Source organism: Spermophilus citellus (assembly GCF_964194105.1).
Source record: "Spermophilus citellus genome assembly, chromosome: 2".
NCBI lineage: Eukaryota > Metazoa > Chordata > Mammalia > Rodentia > Sciuridae > Spermophilus > Spermophilus citellus.
This window is the reverse complement of record NC_138183.1, coordinates 32,484,895-32,499,494: the sequence shown is the minus strand read 5'-3', so window position 1 is coordinate 32,499,494 and position 14,600 is coordinate 32,484,895. Positions and strand designations below refer to the sequence as shown.

The 14,600-nt window shown below is 36.8% G+C and overlaps 2 protein-coding genes across 3 annotated transcripts in view; one reads left to right on the top strand and one right to left on the bottom strand.

Annotated features, from left to right (window-relative positions):
* TEX10 (testis expressed 10) overlaps window positions 1-13,092 on the bottom strand; it is a 43,825-nt gene extending 30,733 nt beyond the window's left edge. Inside the window, exons 1-5 of one of the 2 annotated variants that reach the window (XM_081280882.1) lie at window positions 12,720-13,092; window positions 9,294-9,482; window positions 6,758-7,470; window positions 6,124-6,367; window positions 1,060-1,172 (exon numbers count right to left, since the gene is read on the bottom strand). In XM_081280882.1, the coding sequence (XP_081137008.1) occupies window positions 1,060-1,172; window positions 6,124-6,367; window positions 6,758-7,470; window positions 9,294-9,473 (1,250 nt within the window). In that variant the 5' untranslated portion in view covers window positions 9,474-9,482; window positions 12,720-13,092. Of the gene's footprint in view, window positions 1-1,059; window positions 1,173-6,123; window positions 6,368-6,757; window positions 7,471-9,293; window positions 9,483-12,719 lie in introns of those variants that run through there. The other variant, XM_081280883.1, reaches the window with a different exon arrangement.
* The window catches only part of INVS (inversin), a 186,380-nt gene extending 172,485 nt beyond the window's left edge, over window positions 1-13,895 (top strand). The window contains exon 18 of the mRNA XM_081280878.1: window positions 13,852-13,895. The gene's annotated coding sequence lies outside the window, so the exon portion shown is untranslated. The remainder of the gene's footprint in view (window positions 1-13,851) is intronic.
* The last annotated feature ends 705 nt before the right edge of the window (window positions 13,896-14,600 follow it).

Here is a 14,600-nt window from a genome sequence, read left to right as displayed (position 1 = left end):
TAATTAATAATTCTTTATATTAAATTCTGTTAAAACTCATTGGTGTGGTTTTTATCTCCTGAATGGATCCAGACACACTTGCTTACAATTCAGAATCAAATCACTTAGGAAAGAAAGGAATACAACTTAAAATATTTTATTATCAAAATACTTTATTTACGATAAGTGACCAAAATAAATAGTGAATGAATGAAAAGCTCATACATCTATAGAACAGCCTTATTTCTTCCAGCATAGTCCCTGAACCCTACTCAGAGAGCCTCTGTGGGGCTGGGGATATAATTCAGTGGAAGAGTACTTTGCCTAGCATGCACAAAGCTCTGTGTTCAATCCACTGACCCACCCTCCACCCCCCTCAAAAAAGAGAGAGAAAGAAAGAAAAAAAACAGCACACAGCCTCAAAGCTTCTCCAGTTAGTTTCTTCCCTTTTGTATATTAAAGATCCTAAAGACTGTTTTGACAGGCTTTTTAAGATCCCCTTTGAATGTTCACTCATTTGAAGCAACTATAATTTTAGTGTTTCGTTTGTACCTGCTTGTCAAGTTTTATTATATAATGTGTTCTCACATTTATCTGCTCTCACTTGCAGTACACATTTTAAATGCTTTCCAAGCTGACTTTTTAAAACTCCATCTTCTAATTTATTGTCCCTTTTCCCCCTTTCTTTTCCAATTCCTTCCTTCAGGACATTGATCCTACTTTTACTACCGGTTTCCTCAAGTAAAAATGAGAGCATACCAAGATGACTTTCCAAAGTTCTCTAGACAGAGAATCAATAATTACATGGTGCCCCTCAAAATAAACCACCCATGTTGGCAATTTTTAATTAATGTACATTTATGTAATTTAATACATTCACATAGCACAACTGTACAGACTTTTAAAAATTAAAAAAAATTACTAAGATTTGTTCAAAAGAGCCATACTATGGCTACTTTTATTTTCACAAAATCTAAATATCTCATGATGTAGAAATTGCCAGACTATGATTAATTACATTTTAATAATTTCAGTTTTAACAGCTTTTTAAATTTATACAGTGGAAAATAATCACAATACCTTTTATTTGTCTCTTTCCTTCTGTGCTTGCTTATTTCTTTTAAGGCATACGGAAAATGACTCATAAAATGGTGTTTGAAGTCAATAAGGTAATTCTTTCGAAGCCAGAACTCCTGTTGAAATAAAGATTAAGATTAGCTAACTATGAGAAATAAATGTACAATGATCAATAAAACTTTAAGAAAAAATTTGATAATTTGTCAATATTCAGCTTAGATGGTCCATTATGATACACCTTCTGCCAGTGATATAAGATGCAAATAAAATTTTAAAATCAGAATGAACTATTAAGGTATCCAATTTTCATCCACAGATCCTTTTGGTACCTGATAATTATTTCCTTGAATTTATCTGCTACTTAAGAAAGAAAAAGGAAAAGTAAATGAGATTGGAAAATATTATGAATTTGAACCACTAATGGAATATTTATAAAATACACAAAACAAACTCTTCTACTTAGCATTCTATCTATACCATAACTCCAATCCACGGTGATTCCATTGTTTCTCATTAAAGGTATCCAAAACTTAAAGCAATGCATGTCTGTAAAATGCTTTGGCAATAATGGTGAATTTGTCATTCCCTCCTACTTAAAACACTTAAAAATTCCAGATGAACATTCTTATTTCTTCTGATACAGAGTAACCAATCATCCCATTTTGCCAGACACTTAGCAGTTTCCTAGGATATAGGATTTCAGGTACTAATGCGGCTAGCTATAGCTCAGGTGCTCCTGCTTAGTATACTGGGTTCTTCTCTTCTTCCTGACCTCTAATTATTTGGATGTACCCAGTTACCAGTCCTTAGATGTTTCTTCCCAAGCTCCAGATTCTATTTACAGGTGTACACTTGACATCTCTTGGACTTTTACTATTAATCATTAGATGATGGCTACTAGAAGAGATGGTGACCATAAAGGAGTTCATTAGTGTTCTAGTTTTATAAATTTGACATTTAAAGTTAAATGAACAGGGCTGGGGTTGTGACTCTGTGGTAGAGCACTTGCCTAGCATGTGTGAGGCAATGGATTCGATCCTCAGCACCACATAAAAAAATAAATAAATAAAAGTTATCTAAAAACCCAAACTCCTTAACAGGAACCAGAATCCCACATGATCTGGCCACTGTCACTCTTCTTCTCCCTCATCTTCCACTTCTACCAGTACCTCACTTGCACTTGGCCTTCTAGTCATTCTTCAAATATGCCAAACTTGTTTACACCTAGGAACTAGTACACCTAGGAACACTTCCCTATACCAAGAATGTTCTTTTTCCTGCATATTTATTTATAAGTCTTGTTCTTTTGCTTCATTCAGTTACTTTTTAATGTCTTAACCTCAGAGAGCATTTCCTGACAACTCATCATTCTGTTCTAGTCCCCACTCCTATGTCTAGCACATGCCTTCTTTATACCTGACTTCATTTTAAATTTTATTTCCAGCATTAATATTATATACTTGTTCACCTTTTATCAACTATAAGATAATCACTATAAGCTCATTACCAGTAAGGTTTACCTTTTTGTGTCCACTGCCTAGAACAGCACCACAGAACTCAAAAAGACCAAATTTCTTCAGTGATGAAACTGTTCTATATCTGTGCCATCCAATACAGCAGTCACTACCCATATGCAGCTATAGAGCACTTAAATTGTGGGTTGGTAAAATTGAAGAACTGAATTTTAACAAACTTAAGTTGCCCCACTTATAGATGGTCAAATAAATCTTTGAGTAAAATGACTCAAAAAGCATGACTACATCTGTTTACATATTCTAATTCTCACAAGAAAAGGGTACAACAATGGATCACATAAATAAAAAGTAGCAAGTAAGCCAACATTAAAATACAAGATACAAATTTTTATGAGTAATTATAATCCTGAAGTCAACATTAATATAGGATCCTAAAAATCAAAGTACATTAAAAAGTTAAATTATATTTTCATTTTTAAAACCAGCTACATATTAAGAGTATTATCAGAAATAAGCTACCTCAGTAAGGATCAGAGTATCCAAACACTGCTTGTAAGTTCAACGTACCTTGAGATTTCTTTTCAAAACAAGAATCAGTTTCAAACTGCTAAAAAAAGATTTAAAAAAAAAAAAACCTACTTGAATACAAATTAAATCAACTGTGATGCAGATACTATCAAAATTAAATGCATTAAACAGCACCTAAGATGGTACCCTAATCCAGATGCCAATTTGTCAACAGAAAAACCTATAGACAAATTACCATTCAGTCTGCCATCTGTGACTTGCATTAAAAGGCTAAGGAATGCCATTTGATTCCTCCTAAAAGTGAAGCTGTTAGAAAGGTTATTCAGTGTCTTAACTAAGCCTACAAATAAAGGTGAATGAGAGATGGGAGTTAAGAGGAGGAATGCCAAAAAAAAAGCCATTCAATGTCACTCAGCACAGCTAACATACACTTTTATACTTTATCTCTAAGATAATAGTTCTCATCAAGTTATTAGAATTTGGCACAGTAAATCTCCCAAAGTAAATTAGAAATAGATGCTTTCAAATATTAGTCCTGAGCTAGGAATGCAATTCAGTGGTAAAGTGCTTTGCCTAGTATGGTATGAGGCCCCAGGTTTGATCCTTAATACTGCAAAGATATATACTATCCTATCTGAATTACTCCTCCATCCCAATTCTATGTAAATAAATCAAATTAGCATTCTGGTCTTCAAAAGTCTATCTTTTATGCTTAGTATACCATGTTTAAAAAACACTAATAAACATAGCCATGTTATAATTAAAAAATAGTTCTACAGTATAATATTTTAAATATCCATAAAACTAAAGCAATATTTAGAACCTTTGTCATTTGACTGGTAGCAGATGACCCAAAACCAGCACCAATTAATTAATTTGCATGTTCTGCATTTTGGGCTTACTATTTTACCTAAATATAATCACTACTACTAAAGCAATAACAAATGTTTATTGGTGCATCATATATAACCAGATACCAAGGAATTCTGGAATTTTTATTTCTCAGCTCTCTAAAATAGAAGGAAAGACCAGTATTCAAAATCCATGTTAAAATATCATTACTTTCATTTTTTCTTGACCTTTCAAGTGCAAATACAGCTTCTGACATACAGGATTATGTCCTAATAAGCCCATTTTTAGTGGAAAATACCCTAAGTCAAAAATGCATTTAAGCTGGGAATGATGGCTCATGCCTGTAAACACCTGTCTGTAATCCCAGCAGCTCAGGAGGCTGAGACAGGTGGATAGAGTGTTCAAAGCCAGCCTTAGCAATTACGAGGTGCTAAGCAACTCACTGAGACCCCATCTCTAAATAAAATACAAAATAGGACCAGGGGTATGGCTCAGTGGTTGAGTGTCTCTGCATTCAATCCCTGGTAAACCCCCACCCCAAAAATGCATTTAATACACCTAACCTACCAAATATCATAATTTTGCCTGTTATCTTAACTCATCTTGTCCAACATCAGAGATATAATATTTACCCAAAGTCCTGTTTTTAGAATGGTTTATATATGCAAAAGTATTGTCCCAGTGCCCAACTTATAAGACAATTTGTATTTTCAGTCTGAATCATAATAAAGGATATAAGCTATAGGTTATGATTTCCAAGGTATTTTAATGCATCTATGTCAATTTTGTTGATACAGCTGCAGAATTGAAAACATGGGACTTAATGAGTTAATCAGTGTTACAATTACTTACATTAGCCTACGTTAGGGCAATTATTATCTAACATAAGCCTATTTTACAATAAAGTGTTGAATATCTCCTGTAACTTACTCAAGACTATACTGTAAAAAAACAGAATATAGTTGTACAGGCAAGCTCTTTTGCATCATTCTAAAGTAGAAAAATTTTCGGCTGAACCATCCTAAGTCAGGGACAGTAGATCCATTCAAGAATGCAGATAATACATACTTTTCTAAAGAACTGTATACATTATTATATCATGAGCCTACATCAAAAATGAACTGCCATAGAGAAAGCAAGTTTTGCTTTCTCAATATCATATACTATACCTCTAATCATGATTAATTTTTTCAATGTGTCAATAAAGACAGAAAGACTCAAAATTTAAATCAATAAAATGCCTATTGGAAAAAGCAATTTAAACACCATCCCTACAGATAGGTGATAACAGTGCTAGAACATGCTCAACCTCCCTTAGTACAATTCCATAATGCTTTTCAAATTTATCAAATATTACTACTTCAGGTTGAAATTTAAAAATTAGAACACCATAATGATTTTCAAAAATTACCTGATACTACTACTTTAGGTTGAAATTTAAAAATCAGAACAAAGAAGACCTCCTTCTCTGTTTTATGTGTTCATAGACAATTATACGGATTTACATCTGTCTAGTCAAAAGTTCTTGCAGAAATTCTTTTATAGCTGCCCTTTTAAGTGTGTTGGCATATTGATTTAGCACCAACTTAATTTCATAGATTATTCTTCCTTTCTTGCATAGCAAAGGATTAGCATACACACCATATACTACATTCACAATAAGATCTGTTTGGTCTTTTCTGCTAACTTAAGCAACATGACACAACTAGAAGCCATTACTAAATAATTTTACTTGCACTTTTTTAATCCTACAAAGATCGTCGGAGACTAAAATGTCCCTAAATAATTAATCCATCTTAGAGGCTGGGGTTATGGCTCAGCGGCAGAGCACTCACCTCGCACGTGCAAGACCCTGGGTTTGATCCTCAGCACCACATAAGAATAAATAAATAAACTAAAGATATTGTGTCCATCTACAACTAAAAAATAAAAATAAATAATAATCCACCTTAAACATTTTACACTACTATGAATTATATTTAATAAAATCAAATGGAATCCAGCAAATTTTTATACATCTCACTAAAAAACTACATATATTCATAGATAATAACCTCACAAAACTATTTTCATTTTTTTGAAGTTCACAATTAAAACTCTTGAGTATTTTTTGGGAAAATGCACAATCAATTCATATAATAAACTGATTTCTAAGTTTCCTATTTACAATAAAAGGCTTTACTAATAAAGTAAAAAACCCATTAGTTCTTACCAATTTATGTGTTTCATCATGTTGTTTAGAGAGTTTCCACAGAAGAGAAATAATATTAAGAACTTGCTGCATAACCTGTAGCGGTTCTCGCTCAAAACCACTTCCAACAGAAGCAGCTAGTTGTGGAGGCACAGCTTCAACCCAGCATTCAATTAACAATGGAATTATTATCTCTATAAATCCTTTCAGGTTTTCAGTAGATGATAGTCCTTCATCCACAGCTCCTAGTCCTCCAACAAAAAACCTTGTAAGGAAAGAATAAAATTTTTAAAAAAAATTGATTAAAAAAGATGCGTTATCCTTACTCAATTTAAATCTTAAATATAAACTACCAGTAAAATGAAGCACCATGAACTGATAATTACATTAAGACTACTAAGAAAAATGAAATTCTAAGATGACAAAGCCAACAGAGATCATCAAGTTTTACTTCTCGTTAGGCTTTTCTAGAAATGAATAAACAAACATACTTTCAAATAAATCCTCCCATCAGGAGTCATCAAATCAAATCATGAGTAACTACATGAAAACTATGAAAGACAACTGCATGTCTTCCACCATTAGCCATCAATGGTCAGCAGTTAGAATTCAATATAGGAAAACTGAGCGTGGACATAACTGAAATCCTTCTTACCGTAGCCTGAACTGTGAACTGACATTTGGCTGTGAACCCCCATGTTCATAAACCTGGATGTGTTGCTGGTCGTTGGCATGTTCCTTCCAGTTGATAAAAATGGAGTTGCTAGTGGCATGGGGATTTTCTTTTTGTTCCTGAAGTCCTTCACTTTCTCTCAACCTACTGGATCCATCTGCCAAGGCCTGAAGGAATTTACTGAGTCTCACTAAGACTTTCAGCCTCCACTGCTGAGAAGTGAGTCTCCGATTAGGATTTACAGAAAGTATCCAAGACTGGGATCTGTCTCTATTTACCAGTCCTTTGGACAGCTGCTGATGAGAAATAAGTTCTACAAAATTCTTAAGCAATATACTGCTACGGCCAGTAATTAGAGCTGGGTACTGTTCCAGCAGAATGTCCAAAACTTTCAGAGAGTCCTCCTGAATTCCTTCAGTAATGTGAGTCATGGCACTAGAGAGATGGGCACTTACCAAAGGAAAAAATGGAGAAATTTGTTCAGCTCGTATTTTGGGGGCCAGGAATTGAAGAAGTTGAACTGCTGCTAATCGTACATTAGCATCTTTATCTGTAAACACAGCAGTCACTTCACTTAATATGTTTGAAAGGTGTGCATCAATTATAAATGGGTATTGAGACAAAAGGTCTTTAAGTCCAAGAAGAGCACTTTGTTTAACCCCAGCATTGTAGTGATGCATCTGTGACAGCAAATCCTACAAACAAATATAAAGTTTTTAGGTTTACACAAATCTATACATTATATCATTTTCAACTAAACATGCAAACTATGTTAATTAACTGATGCTCCTTATACAAACTGCATCAATAAGTATTTTAAATGCTATTAAACTTTGATTAAAATCATAAGTTTTGCCTTCAAAATATTTTTAGCTTAAAAAAGTTACATGATTTGCAGTTAGTATTTTTTTTTGACATTAAACTGCATACAGGCTCAGACACTATAATTTAAAGTGATAGCAATCAACACCATCATTTATTACAAACCTATTATGTACCAAACATTATGGTGAGTGCATTTATGTACTTCTAATTTAACAGGCCTTTTCCTGCCTATTTTAAATGTTCTTTTACAAGTACAAGGTCTTTTACAAGTGTGTATATGTATTTTATTCAGAGGATACTACTTGAGAATTTTATTCACAGAATGTTTCATATAACAATGGAAAAAATAACTTCAAATACATTATTATTTAACCTCGAGAGCTTCAAAAAGCAAAATTAGAAAACATGTCCTCACAAAGACCTGTACACAAATATTCATAACAGCATTACTCTTAAGAACCAAAAAGTGAAAATAAATCAAATGTCCATAAGTGATTAACAAAATATGACAATCATACAAAGGAACACTATTCAAGGATATAAAGTACTTTTCTGATCCAAGCTATAACATGGATGAACCTCAAAAATATGCTAAGTGAAAGACTAATAACAAAAAGAAAAATCTTCAGAAAGATTAGTGATTGCCTAGGGCCAGGAAAAAGGAATGGGGAGTGACTCCAATGGATAACTTGGTAACATATATTAAAAATCACTGAATTGCTTACTTTAAATGGGTGACTTTCATTATGTATAAACTATATCTCAATAAAGCTATTCAAATTTTTAAACAAAACTTCTGCTCAAACTTTGACTTTAAGCATTTATAAACTAGAGTTCCCTAATCTAAAAATCTAAAACCCATTATGTTCCAATATCCAAAACTTTTGAGTGCCACAACACAAGTGGAAAATTCTTTACCTGACCTCCAGTGATTTGTCAGTCAAAACATGTGCATACTAAAATTATTGTATAAAATTACTTTCAGACTATGTGTATAAAATAAAATGTAGACTTGAGTTCCATCCCTAAGGTATCTCACAATGCATATGCAAATATACAAAATACAAAAACAATCTGAAATACAAAACACTTCTGGTTCCAAGAACTTGATAAGGAATATTCGATCTGTACTATGAACCTATAACAAACTATGGGCTACATAGGTTCAAAAATACTTAACAAAGGGAAAAATTGAGGAATTTTTTCAGCTCGTAGCCGAACAAAAGTGTGGTAGCACACTTGATGTGTGAGGTACTGGATTGGATTCTCAGCACTGCATATAAATAAAGGTCTATCAACAACTAAAAAACTATTTTTTAAAAAATAGGAATGCAACAGAATCTTAAGTAGCTATAAAAACAGATGGAAAACATGATACATCAAACAAAACAAACATGATACATCAAACAAAAAGTTAAAACTTAAGAATTACCTTCAGATGAAATATATTATCAAATAAGTATACTAGAGGAAAACCACTATCATTTAGTTCAGCAAACTTTTATGGAAGAGGTAAAAAAGATGCAGTTCCAAGATCAGATATGGATAACAGATGAACCCTAAATATCATCTATCAATAAACTCTGACCCTAGGCAAATCATTTCCTCTAAGAGTTTAAGCAACTTTTTACAAAAACATTCTACATGATTTCAAAGAAAACCTTATTTTATCTAAATGAGATTTATGACTTACCTTTATGTTTAATTTTCTATTGTTTGTTGGAAGTGTTCCATCCTCTTTAAGTTGCTCAGGCAGATGTATAGTCTTTGTTTTAAAGTTTGTAGCAGTAGCATTTTCTAACTTGGGCTTCTTTTTACCAACTTTCAGTTTTACTTTTTGGAAATCATCTTGGCGTTTCCTTTTTTTGGTCATTCTTGAGTACTATATAAAAAACAATTAAATCCAACATTTACATTACTCTAACATTTCAAACACAAAAAGAATTAAGGCCAACAGTGATTATGCCAGAGGATCAAAATATTAAATGGGAAATACTTTCAAGAACTGCAAAAAGAAAAATCAGTTTAGTCAAGAAATGCTATCAGAGCCATTAATGATAAGGCAACAACTTTGTCACTAGCTTTGAAAATTTTTTGTTTGGGTGGGAGGTAAAGACCAAGAGTAGGGGATAAACCTGGTATAGGCTAGGTGAAGAAACTAGCATCTTAAATATCAGACAAGTTCAGACTAGATAAACAGAAACCCTGTATCTCCCACAAAAAAAAAAAAAAGATAAAAAGCAACATAAATGGAAATACAATGTTACAGAGGGATAAGGAACAAAGACTAGCTAGACAACTATCATAATAAATAACTCAAGCATAACCATGACCCTTGTACCACCTCCTCCTCATCCACCACTACATTGTTTGAACATATGTTCAAATCTTTCTACTTACAAAATCATTGATCTGTGCCTCCTACCCATTCCCAGGCCACTACTTTAAAGAAGTCCTATATTTTTTACCCTTGACTATTATTCAACAGCTTCCTCAGTGGTATTCTTGCTTTGTCTCTGGCCACAGCCACCAGACAACTCTTTCTAGATAGATCTGACCAAGACTCAGGAGATTGCAGTTCTTTATACTCACAAAGAGTAAAACTTCCTTACCATGACATATTATGACCCTCCTAATGGAGCCCTAACCACTCTCTCCAGCTTTATCTTCCCACAAGCTAACTTCTAAAAAACAGCCTACTTTTTCTGGAATCCGCTCAACTCTTTTTGATACATTTTCCACATGCCTCAAAAATAATGAATTCTGCCTTCAACCGTACATCCAATTGAGTAGATAAATATTTCTGAAATAAAACTTCTCCAGTCTCCATAATTATCCTATGCCTATCTATGAAGCCACAGCATTAGAGAGAGAGAAAAAAAAAATAAAGTCTGCAGTATTTCAAGATTAATAAAATGGTACTGGGATTGTAGCTCAGTGGTAGAGTGCTTGCCTAGCACATGTGAGGCACTGGGTTCAATCCTCAGCACCACACAAAAGATAAATAATATAAAGGTATTGGGTTCACCTGCAACTAAAAAAAAAAAAAATTAAAAAATTCTGGGCCAAGACTAAGCAGCTAAAGTTCTAGCCTTAATTCAAGAAGTTCAGAAGTCAATCAGCTATTACATATCTAAATTCACTTGACTACAGCATTTTACTACCATATATCTTCATTAGCTAGGACATGACAATACATTAAAAGTTAATTTTATTTTAAAGCCAACTCGGTTTAAGCCTAGAAGTATAGCCTGGACAAGTATAGCAAAATCCCATCTCAAAATAAATAAATAAGCTAATTCTAAAATTAGACTGATGCTTATCTAAATTCTGCCACTTTTTTTAGCTGTTCTTACACACTGTGGCTCCGTTTAACCTACAAGATGATAATAATAATAATACCTACTTCAAATGGTTGTTATGAGATGGAGTAAATGAGTTCATGCTTGTAAAACACTCAGAACTGTGCCTTGCACATCACTAAATACAGACGCTAACACATACATGTGTTCTTGAAGTCTTAGGACCGGTAAGTACATGCCAAGCACAGTATCACATACACATTCTATCAGTTCAAAACCATGCAAAGAAGGTAGTTCCAAACCCATTTAACCATGTGTTTCAGAAAGATGAGCAAGTCAGTCCTGGCGAGGGATTCATTAGGACTGAGCACTGAAAATCAGTTTTAGGTTATACATACTGGAATTAAAATAAGGATTGAAGTCTGTGTGGAAAAATGGCTTGCCTTAGTTCATTTACCCCAAATGAAAGTTTTCATTCCACCCACCACTCTAGTTATCCCAGTTGGGGGGAAGAGGGATTAAGAAATTATGGGTCTAAAAAGAAAGCCCTGATACTCATGTGACCTCTTTTAATAAAAAAAAAAAAAAAAAAAAAAAAAAAATCAGCTTTCATTAGTTAAGCGAGTATACTTTGTGAGCTTTTCCTACAATTTACCGTGAGCTGGAACTAGAGATCAAAGTAAATGGTACAGTACAATGAGACAAATTAACCTGTGCCTGTTCTCCGCCCCCCAAGTCTTCTGAGCTCTCTTTAATCATTTAAATACCTGGTTCTCCAACATGCAATCAATTGTAAAGTTTATGCCATATTATCCATCATTTCTTATCAATTCACGGTTTTCCCTCCATCAGGAAGATTATGAGGGCTAACTGCCACATTGGCTTTTTGATCTAGGAAAGTTTACCAGGAACTTTAAAACTTCTAGTAGCAACTGTTATTGTTATTATTTTCATTTAAAAGATTCTCGCAGCCCGCAAATCAAATTGTTCAAAGTCACTTTTACAGTAGTTGATTTTGAGTAGAGGGCAGCAACTCTAGCTTCAGGGACAGACCTCCTATATTATATCGCTGGTCCTCCTCTATATGTGAGCCCCAATCGGTTTTAAAAGTGAATTTCACATATTCCTACTGCAGGGCTTTACTAACCCTGGCGTATCAGGATTTCAACTGAACGGAATTTCAACCTGTTAGTCTGTCATCAACCTCATTACCCTTCCTCATTTTCAACTGCTTCCCCGCCCCCACCCCCAAATTAAGGAGAGCAAGCACAAGGTACTCGGCCTTTGATAAATTCCTCTCGAAACCGCACTGAGGGGCCAAAGACACCAGCTTTCCCAAAAAGCAAGCGCCCCAGGTAGGGGCGATGCCACAGCACTGCTGGTCTGGTTCAGCTCGGAACCGACCGCTTGCTTAAATCCCCTCGCCCAAAGACGAGAGGGTCAATTAGGGGACTGGACACCCCACCCCTTTTCGGTCCTGCATCCCAGGAGTGAAGACCCCAAAGGTCTTAGGGAACTACTTCTGCTCCCGAGGACTCCGGTCGGAGCCACGGCCGGAAAGGGGCACCCCGAGCCCCACACTGGCCTAAAACTCTCCCAGCCCCGAAACCACGCGAACCCGCCCAGTCACTCGAGGCGCCTCCGACACGGTGGGCGCCCCACCCCCGCACAGTCCGCTCCGAACCCTGAAGACCCAGAAGGGGCGCACGCCACCTCCGTCTGCCCTACCGCCTGGGCCGCGCGCCGACCGGGGGCGACGGTCCCACGCGACGTCCCGCGCCCCGGGAGGGCCCAATCCACGGGCGGCGGCCGCTCACCTGAGGGTGCGGCCGAGACCGGCGCGCAGATGCCGAAGGGGAGAACGTGCGAGCACTAGCCCACGGGGCGACAGCGTGCGCCGCCGGCCTCAGCCTCTCACTCCCGGAGCGTGTTTTCAAATCGCCTCGTCCTCACGCGGCCGCGTCTCCTTCCGCCGCCCGGAAATCAGGGCCCCTCCCCCGCCCCGCCGCGCTCACGTGACCCCGGCCCGCAGCCGCGCGCAGCCCAGGAGGCGGGGGCCGGAGCAGCAGGCCACGCCCCCAGGGGGAGGGGGCCACGCCGGAAGCCCCTAGCTCGCCCGGGATGGGAACACGTGGAGTCTGGGACCTGGGGCCAAAGCTGGCCTGTGAGTCCAGACCGGAACTTCCCGAGCCTTCGTCTCCTAGGTTGCCGCCCAGGTTGCAGCTGGTTGGTAGCATGCTTGTTCCCCTGCTCTAGACCTGGAACTGCCTGCAGAGAGTATAAATTGGACTGAACTGAGAAAGCTAAACTTTGAAACAGCAAGGATAGAACATCTGGGGACATTAACCTAGGTTGAGGTAGAACACAGAAGAATTAATGAAAGGAAAGCAGAATACATCTAGCAAATAGAGCCTGGAAGACTTGGTATTTTCCCTAGTTAAGTATTTCTCAGAATATAATTCTTACTACTCAAATTAAGTGGGCCCAGAAAAGTTAAAGGAGATGAGAAGGGAAGAGGAAAGAACCTTTGAAAGGCAGTCTTGCAAAAGCCTCGTATGGTGGCATGGAAGAAAGAGCTCCAGATATGGAGTGTAGACCCTGATTTAAATTTGTCTCTACAGCTTACCAGATATGAATTAATAAATCTTGCTCTCATAGTGAGCCTCCATACACTAAGTAGGGATAAAGCAATGACATCTGAACCTGGGAGGCCTACAACCAACAGGTAAAGAGGCAGTCCCGGGGGTCCACGCCACCTTTTGCTGACAACACAGCCACACCACCACAATCTGCCTTGAATCATCTTAAACATAAATATTTGGGAGTCATCAGCATTATATGTTACTTCTAAAAACTATGAGACTGGATCAGAAGAGGAAAGGTGTATTGCAAGCCAGACACGTCCCCTGAACTCCAGAATTGTAACAACCTATTCAATATTTCTTTCAGATATCCAATGTCCAAAACCGAACTGCTGATGTCCCCCCTGAAATCTGCTCCTCCCACAGCTTCTTCTTGTCAAATAGCAACTCCATCCTGCCAGTTACCCATGCTAAAACCTTTGGGATTTGGGCCTGACTTATTCTTTCGAATCTGTCATCTAATCCATCAGGAGATTCTATTGACTATCTTCAAATACATCTTCCCCAATTTACCTACTCTAATGTTGCTTTCATGTCCCCATGATCTCCTGACCAGCACAAAAAGCCTGAGGAAAAGTTTCTCTACTGCCACCATTGCCCCTTTCCTGGCTAAGGTCTAGTATTATCACAGCAGCTATGTGATTGTTTAAAGTCTAAATGAGATCAGATCACTCTTTTGCTTAAAACCTTTCAGTGGTGCTCCATTTCATTAGATATAAAAGCCAGAGTCATGATGGCCTCAACGTCTGTCACATTCTAACACAGGCCCTTAACCTCTTGGTAATCTTCCTCTCCTCTTTTTCACTGTGCTCCAGCTACATTTGTTTGCCTTGCTCAAAGACATGAGATATGCATCTACCTGCCTATAGACTTCTTTTTCTTTTTTGCCATGCTGGGGATGAAACCCAGAGCAAAATGCATGCTAGGCAAGTGTTCTGCGAGCTAAATCCCCAACCCAGCTGTTAGACCTTTTCTTAAGCATTTACCTCTGCCTGAAATATTCTTTAATAAATCCACATGGCTTACTCCCTTCTTTTGCCTGCTCAAGTAGCTCCT